The sequence below is a fragment of the Grammomys surdaster genome, unplaced genomic scaffold (assembly GCF_004785775.1).
Source record: "Grammomys surdaster isolate TR1022 unplaced genomic scaffold, NIH_TR_1.0 126546, whole genome shotgun sequence".
Classification (NCBI taxonomy): Eukaryota; Metazoa; Chordata; class Mammalia; order Rodentia; family Muridae; genus Grammomys; species Grammomys surdaster.
This window is the reverse complement of record NW_021621338.1, coordinates 7,483,437-7,507,898: the sequence shown is the minus strand read 5'-3', so window position 1 is coordinate 7,507,898 and position 24,462 is coordinate 7,483,437. Positions and strand designations below refer to the sequence as shown.

The window sequence follows — 24,462 nt, the reverse complement described above, 5'->3', positions numbered from 1 at the left end:
AGGGGTGCTCTTGGATCCATTCGCATCGGGCCATATTCATAACCAATCTGTACTCTCCGCCCAGGGCGGCAGGCACGGAGGGAGTTGTTGAGTGTCAGGGTCTATTTGTGTTATTTTGATTAGCTCCAACCTGGCAGGAGCTTATTTTCCTTCTAATGACCTCATGCTGGGAGCCGACAGCTTCGAAGGGAAGTGCCTGGGTCTGAGAGGAAGGGGATCCAGGAACATTTATACAAGCCAAATGACTAGGGACTGGGCAGGTAACGGACTGCAGGGTCTTAATTAAATTTAGTGCTCTTGAAAGTATATTTCCTTGAGAAAGCCCTGCATAGCCTTGTCAGAAATTGCTCAAACACACACACACACACACACACACACACACACACACACACACAGAGAGAGAGAGAGAGAGAGAGAGAGAGAGAGAGAGAGAGAGAGAGAGAGAGAGAGAGAGAGGAGTGAAAATTTGCTAAAAATCCTTTTTAAAAATCACATTTGGGATGGAAAGAATATATGAAATTAAAGACAAAATAACCATTGTTCGATACATGAAACCATTAATTAGATTATTAAACTATCTTTCTTTGTCTATCCGCTGAGAAACTGGACTGGGGACTAGCTTGGAAGAGGAAGGAAGTTATCAGAGAGGGAGGAGGGCAAAGGGGGCTGAAAATATTCAAAATATATTGTTATGCATGGAAATATAGTGAAACTCATTATTATGTATAATTAATATAAGCTAAGAAAAACTTTGGAAAGTCAGTTGTTTGAATCCCAGTCTGGAATAAGAATTCTGGAAAGAATAATTTATTGCTTGGTGGCTTGTTAAATCATATACTGGTTCTTGCTCTTAGTATTTTTTTTTATTCCACTTTCAAATCTTTGGTTTGCTTCTTTGAGGAGTATGACTCCTTTATTTTCTTGACATATGTACAGTTTAAAAACATTAAAAACAATGTCCTGGTTTACTTTGTAGCTTGTGAATTAATGTGGAAGAGAAGCATGCAGGTGCCAACGTCTCTGAACTGGCTTGGATTAACCCCTACTGTGCATCCATTCCAAACTCCCCTCCTCCCTTCTCTAGGAAAAAAAAAAAGAAAGAAAGAAAGAAAAAAAGAAAAACACCCAACCTCCCCTTTCTCATCCACTCTGGCTTTCTTTGTGTCTCCAGCACCCTGCCAGGCAGGTGTCAGAACCCTGAAAGAGGGTAAATGCCCTGTTGATGGATTCCACAGATGGAGCGTGGAAATCGCTAGAATAGGACTCAGCCACAGGCCATTTCTTGGGATCCAACAAAAGCCTCCAAATAAGTCAACAAAAATCTCAAAGATCACAAAGGGAAAATGTCATTTGTCATTTACTCTGGGTCCGCGGAGGGAGTATCAGTCTTGCTTCGTTCCTGACTTTCACCCGAGTAAACACGGGAGAGGTCGTTCATGTCTTTCTCAGTGTAAAGGGGCAACTTCAGATCTGAAAACTGCTTGCTGGTCCACGGAACGGTAAAAGTCACAGGCCCGAGACCCTGCAATCAGGCAAGGGTGATAGTCTGCTACAGAATTTCCAGAATATACTGTAGTTACCCTCAGACACTGTGGACCGATTCAGGGAGCTCTCGGAAGTATTCTTGTTTTTATCTTGTCCTTTTATCAGTGGACTAAAAAGGAGACAAAATTAGTCCGGACAGATAGAAGCCAAGGGAAAGCCTGCGGGGTCTGGTCTGGGGCCATCTTTAGGGAAATGAAGGATGATTATGAAGTTGGGCCTCCAGAGATGCCCCCACCTTCTTTCTTGTCTGTAAATCCGATTGTATTATATCTAGGGCAAACCTAGAGTTTAAATGGCCGTCATGTTTTGAGTCTTTAATTATTCAAATAAAAGGGCTTGCTGAGAAGTCAGACAGTATGTCAAATTCATGCCTGTGAATTACTTTGTTTCTTTTTCTTTTCTTTTTTGCCTGTCTCCCATCTCTGAATTATATTTGTCTAAAAACTAATAATTACAGAATTCCATGTGACTAAATCCCTATAAAATTGAGGCAAGATTTCATGTATAATAGTGTTAACTAGAATAAAATATTTCTCGAGGCTACAGAAGAGGTCACAAGGGGCTAAGGGACAAAGACACACTCTCTAATTCTCTAATTCCGTCTTTAATTAAACTTCATGGTTAGGCCACTGGTGGTGATACTTTTGCCTTCTCTTCCCAGTTTGCTTTATTTCTGAAGGAAGAATTTGTCTTCCAGTGGGGTGTGACAGTTGTCTTATTCCTTTATTCTTTTCAGTGATGACATTCATTTCCCCAAGTTCGATCTTCGGTGTTAACGTGAAATCAACAGGATAACTGAAAATTCACCTCTGAAAATGCAAAATTAGCTGGAGGTAGACAAAGACACAATGGATTTATGAAACTGCTGAGTTAGACACCCACTTACCGAGAAAGGGAACTATGCTTTCCAAAAGTCCTGGTGGATGTATGTATTTAGATTAAATAACTAATGAATGACCCTATGTGTTTCAAGTTCTTTATTCTTTCTCTTATTTTTGGAAAGATTGTCCAGCTCTTGTTAGCCTTTTATCAAACACATTGCAACAATAACAACAATAACAACTACCACTACTATTACTCTGCAAAGAAGACTTTAATAACGAGATAAGTGAGTTGTTGGCTAGTGCTGGGTTCCAAGCTGCCTCTGGAGTTAGGCCCAGGAAATGGTTTGTGACGCCATTTAAGGAGACTGGAAGGTTAAACTGTTTTCCTCTTACATCTATCCAATATCTTGGCAAAATCGATTCACTTCTTGAGAATTAAAAAAAAAAAAAACTAGACCCTGAACTTTTAACCCAGCAAAATTTCCTGGACCTGAATTCCATCAGGAAAGTCTTCTGTTTGGTGTGGAGTGTTAGCGCGGGTGTATGGCTCCTGCCAGTTTTTATTTGTTTTAGGCAGTGTTTGAAAATTTGAGGGAAATGGTAGCAAAAGTGGTGGTCAGCTAACTGATTGGCATCTGAATTCCTATTTTGGATCATTTCTGCCATGCCTCTTCGAAAGGATAGTGTATGTGTGTGTGTATGTGTGTGTGTGTATTTGTGTGGGTGCATGTGTGTGTGTGTATTTGTGCATGTGTGAGTATGTGTATGTGCTGTATGTGTGTGTGTATATTTGTGCATGTGTGTGTGTCTGTGTATGTGTCTCTGTGTGTGTCTGTGTGCTATTTAGAGTACACCAAGTAGCAAGAGCAAAGTCTGTCTACTGAAGTCACACAGGTATGGGACAAATCTTTACCTGCATGAGCTGAATAATCCTGGGGTTCTCAGTTTCTTTTGCTGTGCCCAAGGTGATGATAAGTCTTTGCTTTACCAAGAGAAAGGGGGGAGGGAGAGAGAGAGAGATCTTCTGCCACCTTAACAAGTTTGATCCATGGCCCCTTGAGAAATGACACTAAATCGGTGTAGAAGTCAGAGACTGGACCGTGGAGGGATATTGAAAACAGAGTAAAAAACAAACAAAATAAAACATTCACAGTGAAGTAACCTTCAGGGTTGAGATTTAAAAGAATCTGTGAATTGTGTTACCGCTCAAAGCAACAGCATTTGCATTTTAGGCTTACAATGTGACACATAGAGATGCGTTTTTTTTTTTATTATGAGAGCTATTCTGAAATTTGAATATTCTGAAAATGATCTCTCTAATGAGTCATAGAACACATTCATTTTGCGTATGAAGATATCAGTGAGATCATATAGAACTAATTTATAGAGCCTAGCAATTTATTGCTGAGACATCTCCCTGTCTAGGTCTCAAGTCACAGCATCAGGCATTCTATGGAAGAGAAGGAGGAAGAAGAGGAAGAAGAGGAGGAAGGGGAGGAAGAGGAGGAAGAGGAGGAAGAGGAGGAGGAAGAGGAGAAAACCTTTTATTTCTTTAGATCAGGCTACCTTTAAAAGGCTTGCTTTCCTTTCCATATTGTGTGTCTGATCTACTGTCTAGCTTATTCTACTAGCCTGATAATGGAGAATGGGACTAAGAGATGAACTGCAAGAAACTAGTCTCTATGTGCTATAAAATTAGGACTGAAAATTGAGATTTGCTCCTGGTGAAAACTGAATAATCCAAATTCAAATTCACTTACTTATTGTGAATTAGGTTGGATCTGTACAATGTTAAGTTTTCCTTCCATTAAATACTAGAAGAAATAGTAGTATTTCCATCTTAGAAAGAGCTAGATTTTCCTAGCTGGTCAATTAACCTTGGATTGCTGAGTATACATATTTTAAAGCCCACATCCTCTCAGGGTTTACCGATGGGGAGAAGTTACAATTAGCTTGTAAAATTGTGGCTTTGTATTGCCAAAAATGATCAGTTGGTTCAAATAATTCTCCAGTCAAGAAATCAAAAAAAAAATTTCTTCTCTGTCTCCTGAAATGCTGATGCCTAGCACTTTCTACCTCAGCTTAGAAGCAAAAGTAGTGATTTGTTAGCTCATTAGAGAATTTTATCTGTGGTAGAAAAGGCTGTCCTGTTGAGTTAAAAAATTCTGAGTCTTTTTAATTGTTAACTTGAGGTAATTCCTCCTCCTCCTCCTCCTCCTCCTCCTCCTCCTCCTCCTCCATCTCTCTCTCTCTCTCTCTCTCTCTCTCTCTCTCTCTCTCTCTCTCTCTCTCACACACACACACACACACACACACACAACCTTCTTCAAAAAAAATTAATAATCGTTCACAAGTCACATAGACCTATGCAAATGCTTAGAAAACTTTGAAAATAATTTTTAAGGCTTCATCGACTCAAATACCTCTAAATAGATACTGAGAGACTAACAGAGAGCAGAGTGTCTCTATCTTACAGAAATCAGAGTCAGAGGAAAATTGAAAATTTGCCATGTACTTTTATTCAGTCATTCAACTTGCAATTATTAAGCACCTACTGTGTGTCAAGTCCCCAGCATGAGTCCCAAGTCAGGGAGAGGGCCTTGAAAGCACAGAATTTATTTTCTGGGAATATTGATTGTTAGGTAAAACATGGTGGTCTTCACCCTCAGGATTAACTCTTGGTGGTGCTTATACACTCAAGCAATCTTTCTCTTCACAAAGGAGAGATGATTTTGATTAATTGACCTGACAGTGCATGGCACATCATATTTACTTGAGAGAATTTAATAACCTCAGAGAGTCCCCAAGGAAACATGAAAATTTCCACATACCTTTATCCTAATGGGATCAGAGTAACAGAATGTGGACGTGAAGATTTAAGGTTCTAGCAGGCAGAGGAAGCTTCTGGAAAGATTTTTAACTCTGTTGAGCCTCTCGCTTACATTCTCTGTGAAAGAGAAATCAGAACAACAGAGATCTGGAATGGGGAAGGAAAACAGGCTGTGGAAATGAACTGCCTTCTTGGGAAACAGGCAATTTGTTTCTCCAGGAGTGTCATGCTAACAGTTTAAACATGCGTACGAAAAAGCGCCGGTTGTGAGTAAATTGTGGCAGAAAGCATTTATTATATGCTTGGGAAGTTTGAGAGGGAAAATCAATAATGTGGAATATTTGCTAGAGGTTATTCTTCAAGTGTCATTTAACACCTGTCTCATTATCTCCTGAGCTTGTGTCAGAGATGCAAATTCGAAGAGCCCGGCTCCCAGCTCCCGGCTTCCCCCCCCCACCCCCCCACTGATTCCCCAACTGCCAGTCTAAGCTTCTCGAGGCTTCTGAGTGGTTCTGTTAGTTCACATGTTTGAGAAACACTGCTCTAAAGTTGTGTACAAGTTATTGCTTTGCTATTCAGCTCACATTTATCAAATATATGTTCATATAGGTTGTATCGGGAGCTGCTGAAGTTTATAATGTAATACATGACATTTTATTTAGCATGTTAAAGTTCCTCTAAAATATTTTAATAGTTAAAGGAAGTCTTTAGTTTTTTGTTTTTGTTTTGTTTTTTGTTTTTGTTTTTTTTGTTTTTGTTTTTGTTTTTTTGGTCTTCTCTGAGACAGTTTCTCTGTGTATCCCTGGCTGTCCTGGAACTTGCTCTGTAGACCAGGCTGGCCTTGAACTCACAGAGATCTGCCTGCTTCTGCCTCCTGAGTGCTGGGTTTAAAGGTGTGTGCTTCCCCCTGCCCTTTCTCCCCTCAGGAAGTCAATTTAACACCTAAACTAGAATTTATCTCAAATGAGATGATTTTATATTAAATTAGGCCTGAGCAAGTGAAAAAGCAAACACAAGATGCAAACATACTAAATATACCTTATATGTAGATTTATTTTACTTTTATGAGAAGTATTTATGGGAACATTTGCTCCCAGCTGTATCTTCTTTAATTAGTGGCTAATTCACTACTTTCTTCTTTCAAAGTCCTTAGATGTGCATCAAATATGGAAGCATTAAAATATTAGAAAACTTAAAATCACACGTAGGGATTCATTTAACCTTTTGGGAAGCTTATAACTGTATTCTAAAATATAGTTAAGTTTAAATTTCTGTAGGACAGAATTACATTTGGCCCCAAGAAACTAGAAATACTGGGTCCAGACAGAGGGCTCTAAGGCCCAACAACCTGAGTTTGTCCAGGACCCACATGGTGGAAGGAAAGAACCGAGTCCTGGAAGTTGTCCTCTGACCTCCACGTGTGTGCTGTTACTCCAGTGCCCCCATTCCCCATCCTCAGATTTGTAAATAATAAAACTTAAAAAAGAACTTCAATCCATAGCTAGGTGTGGTAGTGTAGACTTGTGATCCCAGCTATCTGGAGGCCAAGGCAGGAAGATTATGAGTTTGATGCTAGCTTTGACTACACATGGAGTTTGAAGCTGGCTTTGGCTAAGCAGTGGGACCCTGCCTCCAAAGGACAAGAAATTACAAATATAGAACTCATTGTGCTTTCTCAGTGCTTGTCTGATCCTACCAGCCTGAGTTGTATATATGGTGTGTGTGTGCGCGTGCATGTGTGTTCGTGTGTGTGTGTGTGTGTGTGCTTACATGTCAGGTGCATACCTGGAAGCCAGAGGACAACTGTGTAGAGTCTCCTTTCATGCTTACACGATTCTTGGGGACCAAACTCAGTTTGTCAGGCTTACATGGCAAGCACCTTTAACCACTGGGCCATCTTGACATCCTTACCTTGATGTTCACTTGAGGCTCTGTAGTTTTCTTGCTGGTGTGTCCATTTGCCACAGCACATCTTAGTCTCTTCTCTGGAAGGCTGACCCCTGTCTCCATTTTTTTGGGGAGGTTTTAGGATGCATTTGAATGTTCTCAGGAGCAAAGCCACTATGGCTCCTGCTTATGTCTCAGACTCTGTCCCCGATAGCTGTGGACAGTTCTCTGCCTTTTGTCCCCCATGTCTGGTAAGGACAGCTCTCTTATGAGGTGCCCTGGACTTGACTGTCTTCTAATCACAGAAACTTCTCCTGATAGGTCAGCAGGTATTCTGTTGTGGGAATGAGTTTGTGGTGGAGGCACTAACACGTTCTGAGTATCTACAAGGAGAACTGTTGCTACCTCTTCCCCATCAATTGATGGCCGAGGAATGTCACCAAAGCTTTTCAAACTCTTCTTATAGCTTCTTGCTTTAAGAATTCAGATCTTGTTCAGTGCTTGTGGTGTTGGTGGTGGTGGTGGTGGTGTGGTGGTGGTGGTGGTGGAGGTGGTGGTGGTGGTGGTGGTGGTGTTGGTGGTGGTGGTGGTGGTTGTGGTGGTGATGGTGGTGGTGGTGATGGTGGTGGTGGAGGTGGTGGAGGTGGTAGTGATGGTGGTGGTGGTGATGGTGGTGGTGGTGGTGGTGGTTGTGGTGGTGATGGTGGTGGTGGTGGTGGTGGTGGTGGTGATGGTGGTGGTGGTGGTGGTTGTGGTGGTGATGGTGGTGGTGGTGATGGTGGTGGTGGAGGTGGTGGAGGTGGTAGTGATGGTGGTGGTGGTGATGGTGGTGGTGGTGGTGGTTGTGGTGGTGATGGTGGTGGTGGTCCAAGCTTTTATTCCCAGAGTCAGAGGTAGGTAGTTTTCTATGAGTTGAAGGCCAGCCTGTCTACAGAGTGAGTTCCAGGACAGCCAAGGCTATATAGAGAAACCCTGTCTCAAAAATCTCATAAAAAAAAGCTAAACAAAACCAAAACAAACTCCCACCACTAGCTCCCCATTCCCCCCAAAAGAAGTGGGTTGTTCATGTCATTTCTATCTTATTCTCTGGCCCCCACTTCTTTTTCTAGTCACTTGCATACTAAATTATAAAGCTCACCCCCCGCATTAATATAGGAAAATATAGGCTGCTTTGGGAGAAGCCACGGTAGGGTCAGCTTCAGGGTCTCTTTGGTCCTGTGCAGTCATGCAGGGTACTGAGAAGGGTCTAAGCACTGATTAATGCTCTTTTGAAATTTGTGATAACTTTTGAACAGGGAGCCTACCGTTCTCTTTTTGTCCTGGGCTCCTGCAGTCAGGCAAATAATCCAGGCTGCTACTCTGCCTCAGCAGAGACTCAGACTTTGAACTTCACTTTAGGGATGGCTCATCAAACAGCGTCTGCCTTTTGGATTAGTTCTTGAGATTACCGTTAATAAAACAGAAATTGTCTTTAAAGCATTTCCCAGTTTCTAGTGATGTGATACTGATTTTTTTTAAAAAACAGTATTGGAGCCTATAACATATGGAAATCCTTAATGGTTTACTGTTATCCATTATTTTTAGGTACTAAGACAAATTTAAAATATTTTAAATCTCAATTACTTCAAAGATAGTATCTTTTAAAGTTAAAATTTAAAGTTAGCATACAAAATAATTGGTTTCTTTATGGCATTTTCATATACACATGTCATTACACTTAACTCTCATTTGTTCACCTCCATCATTACGTAGGAATTTATCAGGAAGAGAAATAAAAGCTGGGTGTGGTGGCACACACTTGAAATCCCAGCACTTAGGAGAATTAGGCAGGAGGGTTTTGAGGTCAAGCCTGGGCTACGTAGGTAGATGTGTTTCATTTATTACACGGATGAGTGCTAAGTGCAGGCTTGTGAAAATGGAACAAGACCCGGCGTTTCCTAAGAGCTCAGAATGACGGATATTCAGAGCAAATACTTCAAGGGGGATTTGCTGTGGGGAGACAGAACAGGGGAAGATATTGAGAACCATTTAATAGCCCGATAGTGTGGTACATAAGGGTCGGTGTCCATGAGAAGACGCTAAGTACTTCAGGCTTCCAGTTACTGTGGCTGGGAAGACTTGCTTTTGGATACAACTTTACCATTTTTCCCCCTGTGCTTTTAGCCTCTGCACCTCAATCAGACGAAGGCTCCGACATTGACTCTGAACCGGATTTACCCCTGAAGAGGAAGCAGCGCAGGAGTAGAACCACCTTCACAGCAGAGCAGCTGGAGGAACTGGAGCGCGCTTTCGAGAGAACCCACTACCCAGACATTTACACCAGAGAGGAGCTCGCCCAGAGGGCGAAGCTTACCGAGGCCCGAGTGCAGGTATTGATGCCCCGACCTGGACGGACATCGGGGACTTCCTCCAATCCGGGGAGGGACCTCCGGGGTCTTCTCGTGGGAAACTTTTTCGTTGTTTGGTCTTACTAAGTAGTCCGGGGTGGTATGAAGTCATAGGCCTCTTGAGTGCTAGCCTTACAACACAACATACAGCCAAGAAGTGTTTGAAACCAAGAAAACCACATAAAAAACAGTGCTTAGCGTGAACAAGTATCTGTAGGCTTTGGTTATTGTTGGAGGCTATGTTTATAGCACACAGAAGTTCATTCTATTCCTGTGTACTCAACATTAGGATCCTGATAGTCTACCAGAAACTGTATGGCTGGTGAGGGTGGTTCCCAGGCAATAGCAAACACATTTGGAGTGGTTATTTTTGCTCGAGGCACACTTTTAAGTCTTGTATTTCACCCAAATTAACTCATGAATCATCACCAAAGCCCTTAGTTGACAGAGTTCCCATCCCCAATCTATGGATGAGGAAATAGAAACTTCAGCTCGTTAAATAATTACCTAAGCTAACGTTGCTGCCTGCTAGTATAGAAACCACGGGCTCCAATGTGTTTCAACCGTGGCCTTTCCATTAGGAAAATGTGCAAAAATACATACTCTGTCTTCTTTCACAGATTGAATAGTTTGGAAGCAATTGTATCATTTTAAGGTCGTTGTGATGGCTGACTTTGGTTGTCAACTTGAGACATGTAGGAAGAGGAATGTGTCCAGCTGAGGAATTGCCTCCATCAGATTGAACTATGAGCATGTCTGTGGGGGCAGTTTCTTGATTGCTAACTGATATGGGAGAGTCTAGCCACTGTGCGTGGTGCCATGTCTAGGCAAACGGTCCAGGTTGAGCATGAACCCGAGGACTCGAGCCAGTAAGCAGTGTTCCTTCATGGTCTCTGATTGAGCTCCATGGTTCATGTTGTGGCTTCCTTGAATGGATGATGGACTGTAAAGCATAAGATGAAATAAATCCTTTCTTCCTCTAGTTGCTTCTGGTCGAGTTTATCACAGCAACAAAAGAAAACTAGGATGCTCATATTTAATTATTTTTTATTTTTTTACATTAATTAATTTCTTTGTGTGCATATTATATCTGGAGGTTAGAAGACAACTCGGAGGAGTTAGTTTATCCTTCCTCCATATGGGCTCTAGGGTTCAAACTCAGATCATTTTGCTTGATTTCAAGCACCTTTAACCAGCTGAGCTGTTTCTCTAACCCTGAACTATGTTTTCAATACTTTGGGAGGGCTTCTAGAAAGGGCTATTTTAGCTGGCATGTCTAACTTGAGTGTACAATAATGCTTTCATAATCAGCAGTGAACTTTCCCTTCAGTTTTGGGGGTTATATTATATAAGACTAAGGGATTTCCAGAAGTCTTGGTCATCCTATAAGTTTAGTTTTTCCTTCTGGAAATACCAGGTGACATACCCAGCATTTCATGGTTAAAGTTAGGCTTTTAAACAGTGAGCTACTCAATTTTTGACACGGTCCCTAAATTTAGTAACACTTTTACATGTCCACTTCATTGCTTTTTCTGTTGAAGCAGCATCTTTGAGCTGCAGAGTCTAGGGAGAGTAATTGCTCTATTCAGTCTCCCATATGGTCTAAGTTGTATCAGAAGAGTCAGGGGGTGAAGAGATGGGCTAGTCGTTCTCTTCGGGAACTGTAGTCTAATAAAGGCAATGAAGTCAGCATACAAATAATCACAAACAAACAAACAAACAAAGTAGATGTTTCAAGTGCTGATAAAAATGCATCTTATGAATGGAGGAAAGGAAAGTTGAAGTCTTGGAGAAAAAAAAATGTCGGTCAAATGACCTACATTGGACAGTGTTGGGGGCACAGCAAAGGGACAAAGTTGGAAGTGCCTGAGCTACATATGAGATGACAACTCATTTTTTCATCCAGCCATCCTGAGGGATCAGGGACTAGTCCCCTTTGGATGGTATGACCAGAGGAAGGCTGGGTGAAGATGGTGCAGAGCTGGGCCCAAGACACCCACTGAGGCTTGCCTATTAGGCTGTCTGGCTCACAGGGGACAGTGGCAAGGAGATGATGGGGTTGGCAAGGATGGGGTGATGGCAAAAGTATCCTGAGGTAGGAAGTAGTTAACAATTTTATAAGTTAAAGGTGGGTTAGAAGGGTGACAGCAAGAGCCATGGATACTCTAGGGTTCCCGAGATTGACAATTTAACAATGGAAGTATTAAACTGGGGAGGTTGCTCAGTGGTTAAAGCACTTGTTGAGTGACCTTGAGGTGTACAGCCAGGACTTAATGTAGATGCTGTTGGGCAAGGCAGCATGTCTCTGAGTCTCAGAGGGAAGAGATAGGACACTACCAGAGAAAGTTGGCTAGCACTGAACTGGCTCCATTGACCAGCTCTGGGTTTAGTTAAGAGTCTCTCTACCTCAGTGGATAAAGTGGAAGAGATAGAGGATGATTCCCAACTTCAATCTTGTACTTCAACATGTACGTGAACATGATGTATGAGTTTATCCATGTGCACACTAGACACACACACACACACACACAGAGAGAGAGAGAGAGAGAGAGAGAAATTGGAACAGTTGAGTTCTACCCACTTCACTGGGACAGAGTGCTTCTCTCTTGCACAGGACAGAACCCATCTTCTTTAGCTATGGACCAGGATGCATTTAATTTGTATCCTAGTGAGATGAAATAGTTCTTTTATGGTGCAATACTATAACCATGGTTATAACATACATTAAAAAGCCATATCACATCTATTTTGCTCCTGATAGAGTCCTATGACTGCCCAGTTTAAGTGTGTGACAAGGCTCAGTGATTTCCCATGGAGTGTCCATTCGATTTCAGGATTTAGCTCTTGTACTTCATGGCTGGGCAAACCAGCATACTGGTGGGCTTAAAAACTGATTCATAACCACATTTGAATGCAGTGTGAATAAAAAATAAACTTCACAATGATGAGACAAGGAAGAATTAAAATCTTAAGTGTGTTCATCCCTGCTCTATCTTGTTCTTGCCTTTGTCAAAAACGAGGGAGGAAACAGAATAAGTTTCAAACCCATATAGCTTGTTTAGTCCTCAGATTCTCATCTGGCTCAGTGAAGGCCAGAGCATAATAATAATAACCTATAAACTTTCAGAGGACATGGGATCAAACCAATAAAGAGTGGTTCATATTTTTCTATATGGTGGCCTCCCCTCCAAAGCAGGGCCCTCATTAATGTAACAGCTGTCTTAATGTGGCTTTAACCCGGTGACTCTTTACATTCCTTATGGCTTCTTTAGATCCCTTGAGACACATCATGTCTTCCACCAGGCTATGATCTACAGCCTAACAAATTCCCTAGAACAACCAGCATATGGATCTTTTACTTAACCCGGCAGGAAAAAGAAGGGAGCAGTTAATCACTGATTAAAATGCCAGCAGAAAATGCTGGAGTGTTCAGGAAGGTCTGGGAGAGCAGTAGCTAAATCAACTCAGTTTGAATGATAGCCAGAAAGTGTGAGTTACTTTAATTTGGGGCACCTGGGAAAACCAAACCTCAAACCCTCAAACCCCAAACCATGTCTACATTCCATGTTCTCCCCTTTTGAGGAAAAATATTTCCAGTCTCTTCTGAATAGAGATGAAACTAAAGCTATAATAAGTTAGGCCTTTGTCAGTGTTTCATAGCAATTCATTTGGACAGTTGTGTTTTTTTTTTTTTTTTTTTTTTACTGCCAAATCTAAGTACACAGCAACCTCAGATCCTCTGTTGGGCAGCAAAGGCTCTGCCTAGAAATAATGTCAAAAGAAGAGGAAAAGGAAAAATAATCAGAAACAAAAAGACAAAGACAGACTATTAGTTGAATTCTTTGTGTAGCTGTTCATGAGCAAAATAATGGGAACATGAAAGTTTAAATTAGACAGAATTTCTTGCAAATATTTATGGCATGTAAACGATTTAGTAAGTATTTCATCTCAGAATGAACTAGGCCAGTTTCTTACTGTCAAGAAGAGAGAAGACATGAAGGACAGTGACCTGTGGAAACAGCATTTGACCAGGAGGGAGAAGGTGTGACTTTTTGGGACCAGTTTTCCAAGAACGTTTTGTTGAATTTGGACTTGAGTTTCATTTTTTTAAAGTATAGGGTAAATTATATCAGGTGATCTCAGTATGGGTTCAAGGACCACCAGGGTAAATGTGGATGGATTTCTGGAGAGCTGGGTAACATGAGATTATTCAACAAGTGTGTGTGTGTGTGTGTGTGTGTGTGCTCTGTTTACATAAGTGTTAGCTAGGGACAGTGTCTCTGGATTTTATAATTTCAAATATCCTCTCTCCCTTATCCCTAAACTAAAAGCTACTAGGAGGGTTTGGAGAGACAGATCAGTGGTTATGAGCACTTGGTGCCCTAGCAGAGGACCCTGGTTCAATTCTCAACACCTACACGGCAGCTCATAACTATCAGTAACTTCAGTTCCAGGAGATCCAATGACTTCTTCTGGCTTCCTTGGGCATCTGGCATGTGTGTACATGGACATACATATACAAACATGGATAGAGATGAAGACAAAATACTGTAGACTAAAATAAAATAAAATAAAATAAGAAAAAGGGGGGAACCCTATTAGGCAGCATGATTTCTTAGGATCCTCTGTACTACAAGTTTGGGGTTCTCAGGAAAGCCAAAAGGAGTTTTAAAATCATCTAACTTTCCTCTATGCTTGAGGAGGTAGGCTAGGTAGAGAAAACCCTGAACTCCATAGTGGAATGAAACCATAGTCACTTGCCACTCTCCACAGGACATTATGTGTTAAGATACAGATGACTGGGCTTACATGTGTCCATGAACCTGTGAGGACATGGCAGTTCTCCTCCTCTCCCTGCTCTCTCTCCACATAGGCTGGGTAGCAGCAGTGATGGGAGAGAGAGCTGGGGAAGCACAGCATTGGAAGAGGAAGGAGATAAGAGTGAATGAGAAGGCCTGGGGAACCAGCCGTACGTCCCAAAGTTACCTACTTGGCCTGGACTCTCCTTGGCCTGGTACACATCACAGAAGCTAGTGCTTAATGAAGCATTTTACAGTCCTGTGAATTCTCTTTCAAAGGACAGAGTATTATGTTTTCCTTCCCATTTTTCAAATTGCATTTGAAATAACCCATCTGGAATAATGTAGGTTAGACTGCCTTGGAGGACAAACCAAAAATGGGAACAAACAATTTATTGATGGGTAAAATTAGGCTCACACCATGGGACAATTAGCACTAATCCATGAAACTTGGAAGCAAATTTGACCTAAGCCACTATTCAAGTCAAACTGGCTCCCAATTATCTGAGGTGTTCTGCGGGCACTTCCCTGTTTACTAGTTGGCACAAAAGGCCTTGGCTGTTGATCACAGAGTGAAAAACATTAAGCCAGGCTTGGGTTTACTTGGATTTCTCAGAAGTGTTCATATGAGATTTTAATAGTGAGTATTTATTGAATGCTTGTAGTTCCTAAACCTTCTTTTAAGTGCTTTACCACATCGCCTTCTTAAACGATTACAACTGTATCTTGAGGCAGGTTTGTATATTTCTCGTTTAGCAAATCAGAGAACAGAACTCCATGAACACTAAGCAAAATGTCAAAGGTCAACGGTGGAAAGTAGGGAGCTGGAGTTTGACTTCTGGCTGGTCTGCATGACGCCCCGTCGATGACAAAGCATCCCTACATTTTCACTGTGGAAGTAGTAATTCTCTGCACCCCAACTTACAGGGTCGAGTCTGAACAAGTCAGAAACCTAACTGTTACAAAAGGACATTTTATGAAAATTGTATTCTTGGTTTTCTTTTATTTATTTATTTATTTATTTATTTATTTATTTATTTATTTATTTATTATAAGTACACTATAGCTGTCTTCAGACACCCCACAAGAGGGCATCAGATCTCATTGCAGATGGTTGTGAGCCACCATGTGGTTGCTGGGATTTGAACTCATGACCTCTGGAAGAGCAGTCAGTGCTCTTAACCACTGAGCCATCTCACCAGCCCGTATTCTTGGTTTTAAATACATTATTTTTTCCCCTCATAGTTATCATGATGCTATAGGGCACTTTTGAATGATTTGAATTTTACCTCACATAACGATCAGATATTATGATGTAGAAATCCACCCAGAGATCATTTTTTAAAGAAGTGTAACTCATCTTATTGATGGACTCAATAGCAAAACTAAAAGACTTTGGACAGGTAAAAATGAACCAGGCTGCTATTCACCGATTGAAATAAAAACTTGATTTGGGGTTATATTTAACGTATTTGAGATTACAAAGATAATTGCAGGCAATTAACTATGTATGATAGTAGGCTATAAATCAACCAATGTGTTCCTCCTGCCCTCACTTGCTTAGCATGTCAGCATCAATGGGAAGCCAGAAGAGAGGATGTAGAAAGAATAAAATTACATTGACTTATAGGTCAGAGAGTTACACTTAACAGCCATGTAGCTGACTTTGTAAACCTTGGTCTCTCTGCCTTACTGCCAAAGACACTCTTAGAACATTAAAGACAAGTTTGTTTCTGTCACTAAGGTTACTTTTTTCAAAATATGAAGTAAGTTCTTTAAAAACATTTTTTTTTAAATGTGTGTGACCATTTTGCTCTCATTTATGTCTGTGCACCACATGGGTGCCTAGTGCACAAGGAGACTGGAAAAGAGGTTTGGGTTTCCTGCAACTGGAGGTACAGACAGTTGTGAGTTATCACGTGGCTGCTCAGAATCAAACCTGGATCCTCTGAAGGAGCAGCCAGTGCACTTAACTGTTGGATCATCTTTTCAGCCCCTGATAAAGAGAGATTTTTAATAATTGTAACCAAGTCATAAATTATCTCTCCGTGTTGGGGATGGAACCATTCCATATTGTGCATTCACACAATAGACAGTAGACTTTGTGTTGATTGCCTATTAGGAATTGATGATTTTATACTGAGTTATAGAAAGCTTCTGAGTATAATGGTGGTTCTATGCTTAGTTATAGGAGGTGTTTCTTCTTCAGTTAGGTATAGGGTGATGGCACCATTCCAGTACCCCATGCTCAGTCAGTAAGTGTCTTTATAATAAAGGTCATTTTAAGGACAGTTTTTCATTTTTTTCATCTGGAGATTGAAGATGTTTACTGAGTTTCAAAACACAAGGCAAGGGCCGAATTCTGTCTTCCTCATCAGTATGTTTTTCCTTTAGTGATTTGTCTGGAAGGCATGGAAGGTTCTAGAAATACTGAGGTTGCCATTGGCTAGATCATTAAAAATCTCTGGTTAAATTGCCAGAGACAAGCAGGTCTGGGCCTGGTTCTCTCTAGAACAGTGCTCTGGGTAGAGAGAGCTTCAGTTTAAATAGTGGGATTCTTTCCTTTGGAAACCCTAAACTTCCTGTTGGAAGTTCCCCCCCCGCCCCAGTAAAGATTTGATTAGTTGAAAAACTATTTTCTTGATTTTTTTTTTATTGTAATGCTTGACTTTGAACCTGAGGTCTCCTACATGGTGGGCAAATTCTTACCACTGAGCTATACCACCTAGATCCTTCCAGTCAGTTTTTATTTTTTACATAACACTTTTATTGATTATATGAGAATTTCACATCATGAAGCCCGATCACACTCACTTCCCAGTCCTCCCAGGTATGGACTCTCATCTTTGTGACCTGCCCCACAAAAAAGGTTTAAGGGTTTTTTTTTAAATTGTAGCTATAACCAGTACTATACCATAAATGTTTAAAAATAAATTCCTCATGGGTTTACGCTATGTCTCCAGTACTTATGAGAATCAGTTTGGGGAAAGAAAACAAGCACAAACTTCCAGTCTGTAGCCACCTAATTTGTTTGGATTCTGTCTTTTGAAGGTATGTGTGGAAAGGGGTGATATTTCATCATTATTATTTGAGCAGGGCCAATGTCTACTTCTCAGCCTTGGGCTACGGCGTTGGTAGAGTGCACTTTGAAGCGGTGATATGCTGAGCTTTGTGGGGAACTCAGGCATAGCCAATCGTAGTCAATTCAACCAGACTTGTTTATCTAAAGGTTATAGAAGGTAGTGGGTAGAAAGCCAGGCAACATGATTCTGCAATATCCAAGTGTGGGTTTCTAAGTGCTTCCTGGAGAGGTGCACTGGAATTCAGGATGGTGACTACATTAATGATGTCACCTCAGGGCATCTAGCAATTCGCTTCTCTCAGGATAGCACAGAAATCTGGAACACAGCAATTCCTGAATCAGAAAGTCTTTTAATCTTTATAGCTTTATCATGTGAAGTTCTACTACAGTGGGTGGTAGGGTAAGTACCTTCAGGCATAAATTCTCACCCCTAGACTCTTCTTCCATTAAGACGAACTGTGGCAAGCTCTTCCTTAAAAATAGTTTTCTTCCCATGATGCCTGGGGAGTCATAATAGTTTAGTCTTGTAGGGAGAAAACACAATCAAATGCAGGCTTGAAATTGAGTGTTCCTGGTTCTGTGACACCAGGTGGGAATTAATTAAATCGAGTGAAGCTCTAACTCAATTATTTATTAGCATGAGAAAATACTAGATTACCTTCTATTCCCCATGGAAACATAAAGATTATTAAAAGTTGATATTTGGGACTCAATGGGTAAAGGATCTTGCCACCAAGCCTGATGACCTGGGTTCAATCCCTGGAGCTAGCATGGTGAAAGGCAAGAATGGGTTCTTGCAGTTACCTCCCATATGTACTCCAGGCAAGGACTTTCTCTGTTAAATTCTCTTTTCTTAGCCAGGCTGGTCACGTCTTTCTGCACTCCACTGTATCTAGAGAGATATTCCTTGTGACAATCTTGACCAACTTTTAAAATGAGCAGAAACTTTGTCCCCACTTTAAAGTTTTTTGATTCCCTGACTTCCTAACACAGAGCTTCTGTGTCTTGCGAGCCATTCTTTTGGGCTCTGTGGAGGAGCTGCCTGAATCCCAAACTCCCAGCCCAGCCCATCCCTCCTAACCCTTCAGCTTCAAGTGCTATGCTTCCTCCCATGTTAAATCTCAGTGAACTTTTGCATAAAAATATTAATACTTTTAATTGATAGGAATCCTCCCTGTGGTGTGGTAAATACTATGTGTGCACCCTGAAAAATTTACTGCAAGTTTTGTCTTACATTTCATTTATTTAGATTTAAATCATAATTGGGCAAGATCTCAAGGTGTATTAAAGACCTATATAGTATCATTCGACATGTAAGACATTCAGTTATATTTCTAGTTACTATATTTTTCTCTTTTCGTTTGACACAAGAAAGACCTGGGCTTTGGATTACTGGAAGAAAAATTATTTTTCAACAGACTTTTCTGAACATAGGGTGATTAGTATAGTGTTCAACACAGAGCATAATGGTACATAACATAGGTACCAAAAGAAATAATAAACTGTTTGCATTGCAAACAAATCTTTCCTTTTGTTTGAAGTATTTCATCAGCATCTATTCTAATTGAGATCAGTGTGGTGTGTCACATTTGAAAGAGATGGGAGAACAGCTCTACATGTATGCACTTTTGTTCAATTCATGTAAAATATCTAGGATAGTGTTTTTCACCCTGTGGGTCATGACCCCTTGGTGGGGGGTTGAATGGCCATCTCACAGGGGTCACCTAAGGTCACCAGAAAACACAGATATTTACATTATGATTCATAACAGTAGCAACATCACAGTTATGAAGCAGCAATGAAAATAGTTTTATGGCTGAGGGTCACCATAACATGAGGAGCTGTATTAAAGGGTTGCAACTTCAGGAAGGTTGCGAACCACTGATCTAGAACCTATACTTAACACTGATTATAGACCTACAGAAATAGACTAATAGGCATATATAGCCCAAAGCTTTGTGTATATAATTGGCCAGGTCTAATTTAGGCCATGTGCTATGTGTGTGAATGTTGGTGTGTGGGGTTGTCCAAGTGCCTCACGGATGTCCTGGAAGGCTGTTATATGAGGATGAAGGGCACTGGTAGTAGCAGTAAAGAACACTTTCTGTTTTGAACTCTGCTCAACTGTCCCTGTCCACTGTCATCACCAACTTTGCTAGAGCTGATGCAAATCCAGGTAGGGTCCATACAGCCCCTTTCCTGACCTTTGACATTTAACTCCCCTTTCACCCCAACATATCACAGAAGACAGAGGGCTTTTGCCTGTATTTCCCCTGTCAGTAAGGGCCCTTTAATCTGTTTTACCATGAAAAATTCATTAAGAATGTACTATTATTTCATCAGTGAAATCCTCAAATTTTAAATTAAATCCATAGGTCTGGTTTAGCAACCGCCGTGCAAGATGGAGGAAGCAAGCTGGAGCCAATCAACTGATGGCTTTCAACCATCTCATTCCGGGGGGATTCCCTCCCACCGCCATGCCGACCCTGCCAACATACCAGCTGTCGGAGACTTCTTACCAGCCCACGTCTATTCCACAAGGTATCTAAGAGGAGAAAAGAGGGGATGAAAATGTAACTCCCACTTGCTTTCCATTGGCTGTTTGACACAGGGAATTTTGTCTGTGATGCTGACTGACATTGATACTGTTGAGGTGCCAATCATATGACATCAGCTTTCCCTATACACACCTACCGTGTCTCAGAAATAGTTTGTGCTACACTTGAAGTGATATATGTAGCATTATTTCATTGGTCTAAAACCAATGCAATGTTCCCAAAGAAACATGGGATTTTTCTCCCCCAGTTGCTATCAGCTGAGGTTGTAGGACTGTATCTAGTTGCAAGAGTAGTAATTCAGGGAGGGTAAGCTTTGGTAAAGTCATCATTCGTTAGGACAAGAGGGAAAATGGGATAATGTATAAATTGTAAGACTGTTATTTCAGGGTTGTGAAAGACTGTGTTTTCAACACTTGAAACTCTGATGTTCTCTTCACATGTTAATGCTTTAAGAGAACATTTGATGAGAAGTTTGGTACCTATAGTGATTCACTACCCAAACTAGCTTGTTAGTATTGCCAATGTAATATCTGTGTTCATATTCGAAGTGAGTGTGCCACGGGCATTCATATACATAGTTAAAGTGCTTGTAGACTTGTGAAGATAGATGCACCTGTATTTGTTGTGTGATTTTACATATGCATGATTGGGAATGCACTTAGAAGTTCACGTAGTATCTGACCAATGGGTGACCATTAATGGGAACTTTTGCATTGAACTTGCCCTGCTGGTCTATCTACCAGAGACCATCATGGTTGCTCATCTTCTTCGTTTCAGCCGTATCAGATCCCAGCAGCACCGTTCACAGACCTCAGCCGCTTCCTCCGAGCACTGTACACCAAAGCACTATCCCTTCGAACGCAGACAGCAGCTCTGCCTACTGCCTCCCCAGCACCAGGCATGGATTTTCAAGCTATACAGACAGCTTTGTGCCTCCGTCCGGGCCCTCCAACCCCATGAACCCCGCCATTGGCAATGGCCTTTCACCTCAGGTCAGTCCCGTGTTTCTAGACAGATGATTTGCCGTTGCCAGAACCAAATAGTCAATTCCCCGAGGCAGCGGTATAATGAATTGCCAAATGTAAACCATAATGTATTCCTTATACAAGCCACATGATTTTAGTTTTCAAGTTTCCTTTCTCTCTTCCCTTTCTACTGGAGGCATCAAAAGTTGTAACCTGGACTTGAAATTCAAGTGACTTCTAGCACAATCATGGAGACTGTGTTTATGTTCAGTTGTCAAGCATTTGTCTTGTGTCTTTCCTGTCCCTAGCTCAGAGCTTTGACTGAAAGCCTTACAAACCTGCTGGGGTTTCTTTTCTTTTGTTTTTTGTTTGTTTGTCTGTTTCAAGTGGTATTTGGTCATCTGGCAGAATTTTGAGTAAAAAAAATCCTCATCAGAAAACAACAAAGCTCTGACAGAGCAGTTGGAGAGGAAGCAGAAAAATTGTATATAGAGAGAGGTGAGAAAGGAAAGTGGGGGGAGGGAAAGGGAAGAAGGGAGGGAGCAAGAGAAAGAGAGAGAGAGAAAGAGAGAGAGAGAAAGAGAGAGAGAGGAATACAACAAATGATGAGTTATAAGAACACAAATTGAGAGAATTGCTAGTCTTTGGAACAATATAAATATTTGGGCATTGTAATTGTTTTTCTAATTTGCAGTGAACTATGAGTTTTTCGTGGGGGATTGCATTAATAAATTGCCCTGATAATTGCATGTCAGAGGGATGGTTAAATTTCCTACATGTGGCATCTGTCTGAACTTGACATTATTAGCAGTTGTTTAAATACAGATAGCTTGATTTTATTAGAGAACGGTTGGGCCAGGTGGCGTAGAGAGCCACCCAGTAAATTTGGAGAAATGTCACAAAGGCGTTGCAATCTATAATTGAGATCGTGGATATCTTTGGGGCTGTGAGTGGGAGTTTTAACAGCTTTATCTTTTCTCTACTTCTTTTTTTCCCCTCGGTGGTTAGAAAAACAGAGAGAAGCTCAGGATGACACAAATGAAAAGCGAAAAGACAATTATACTCAATTACACACTAATCACGGACTATCACCACTGCCTAAGCACCGAGAGGGTGTTCTAATAGGCAGAAAATGAGATTTTAATGGCACAAAGGGTGGCCAAAATAACGACTCGTATATCTTTGCCTTCCTCGGGTTCTTCAACTTGTGGTGTGCATCTTCGGAGCAGAGCTCTTGGGCTCTGTGCAATGGTGATAACTCTGAGCAGCTGAGAAGTTCAAAGCCACAGGAGTTGAAAAGACTGGATGGCAAAGGCAATGAAATAAACATTTCCGCCTCAAGGCAAAAGTTCATAAATCCTTTTTTGTAACAGTAAATGTAATTAAGTTTTATAGATTCCTATAGCACATCCTGGGCTTAGGGAAAGAGAAAAAAAAGCAAGAGGTGGCTTTAAACCTCAGCGGGGAAATAACAACAGGAAAACAATGCAGGGACTTTTAGCTCCTTTGATTTCCAAGTGCTGGCATTTGGGGATGTGATTTTACATGACAATGACAGGCTTCCTCTCAAACAGCCAGCTTTTTAACCCTCAGAGTTTCATCTAGAAACTTCTTCCAGAGTTTACAAGCAGCATGGAAAAGCTTTGCAAGTTTGAACAGCAGTCACTTGGAGGCCAGAGAGCGGCATTTTCTTCCTTTTTTTTTTTTTTAAAAATGTATTTTTATGTGCATTGGTATTTTTCGTGACTGTGTGAAGATGGCAGATTCTCTGAAACTCCAGTTACAGGAGTTGCGAGCTGCTGTGTAGGAGCTGGGAATTGAACCCAAGTCCTCTGGAAAAGCAGCCGGTGGTGCTGAGGCATCTCTCTAGCTCCACAGAGAACAGCTTATTAGTGGATTAATTTGGTTGTAAGTTTTCATGAGAGCCTCCTGTGGTGGGAGCTGCTTTTGTGACAAGCAGGATTACATCAGAATGTCTTAGAACTTTATTTTCTTCAGTTGTAATGAAAACAGCATGACCTTGAACTCTGTGTGGGACATGGTTAGTGTCTTGCATCCAGTCGTTAGGGAATATGGCTATAGAAGTATTGTCTAAACAGATGCATTAGAAATTGATCTTCCAGCCATTAATGCTCATCTTCAAGAAAGCTGTCAGTGACTTCAGAATTGGTGGTAGGGTAGGGCCATTTCATATCTAGCATTGAAAAATAGCCCATAGGCAACTACCCCTGTGTTTATTCCATTTTACATACCATATCAGTTCCATACTTACATTCGTGAATAACTAGTATATTTTGTTATTCTGCCGTAGACCACCAGTAGGGTTCCATGCTACCTTAGCTCTTATAGTGTTCCCACCAAACCAGAACGAGAATAATGTCTGTAGGCAAAGTTGAGGTCAAGACAGGGAGTGAGTGACTCTGTATCATCTGAACATATATGAAAAATAACAGAAGAGAAAATTGGCTTTAGAACTCATATTTCTACAGCTCTTCAGATTGTTTTGCCTCAATGTCTCTATTGAAGTAAAGGATGCCGACTGGCCTTGGTTGTCTGGCTTCATCAGAAAATAGCATAAAGAAAGTTATGACAAACCCATGTCTAGTAGCTTAGTTCACCTGCTAAGTGAAGAGATGACCAACATAGAGTGGTGGTCCTGTAGTTCCTGCTTTACAGAGACTCCATTGTTGAAACATGGATTGGATCATGTGATCCTGAGAACAGAACTGGTGTGACTGTCACTTCTCTATTCTCCACTTGCCTGTCTGCTTCTTCCACCCCTGTCTTGTCACCTAGTGAACAGGCAAATTCAATGGCAGGACTGGAGATTGTAATCCACCGTTAGTATGAGGTGGTTGAAATTAGAATCTAGGATTATTGGTTGCTGGTTTAGAATCTAGTCTATTGTTGAGTGGAAAGGAAACACACTTCAAAACAAAGCAGAGACAGGATTTTAGTCGCATTTGTAAAACACTAGTAGAGAGTAGTTTTCTGAGCTGGCCTTTTGTTGTTGTTGTTGTTAGTGTTGGGGATTCAGTTTAGTTTTTGGTTTTAGATTTATTCATTTTATTTTATGCGTATGAGTGATTTGTCTGTATGGATGCATGTGTACCACATGTATCTCCCATGTCCACAGAGGTCAGAAGTGGGTATTGGATCCACTGGAACTGAAGTAACGGACATTTGTGAGTCACCATGTGGATGCTGGAAATTGAACCCAGTTCCTCTGCAAGCACAGTCAGTGCTCATAACTGCTGAGCTCTTTCTCTAGCCCCTGAATTTAGGTTTTAAGTTTAGGTTAATTCAGAACTGTTTTTGATAAGCCTGACTGGTTTTCATTCAGCTTTTAATTTCTACCAGTAATAAAAACATTTCGTGGTGACTGTATTGCCAAGGACTAGTCTCAGCTTGGAGAGGGGTTCTTAGAGAAGGGGTGTCTGAGAGGAGCAAAATAAACAATTCAAATTGTGGGTCCAAGCTGACCTATGTTCTGCTGGAGATGTCTTTCCAGAGTGCTCTTCTCCCTCTCTCTCTCTCTCTCTCTCTCTCTCTCTCTCTCTCTCTCTCTCTCTCTCTCTCTCTCTC

At 41.2% G+C, this 24,462-nt stretch overlaps 1 protein-coding gene across 2 annotated transcripts in view; it reads left to right on the top strand.

Annotated features, from left to right (window-relative positions):
- Pax3 (paired box 3) overlaps window positions 1–24,462 on the top strand; it is a 96,841-nt gene that overhangs the window by 56,112 nt on the left and 16,267 nt on the right. For both annotated transcript variants that reach the window (XM_028760651.1, XM_028760652.1), the window contains exons 5-7: window positions 9,250–9,455; window positions 19,730–19,895; window positions 20,690–20,904. In XM_028760651.1, coding sequence (XP_028616484.1) covers window positions 9,250–9,455; window positions 19,730–19,895; window positions 20,690–20,904 — 587 coding nt within the window. The remainder of the gene's footprint in view (window positions 1–9,249; window positions 9,456–19,729; window positions 19,896–20,689; window positions 20,905–24,462) is intronic.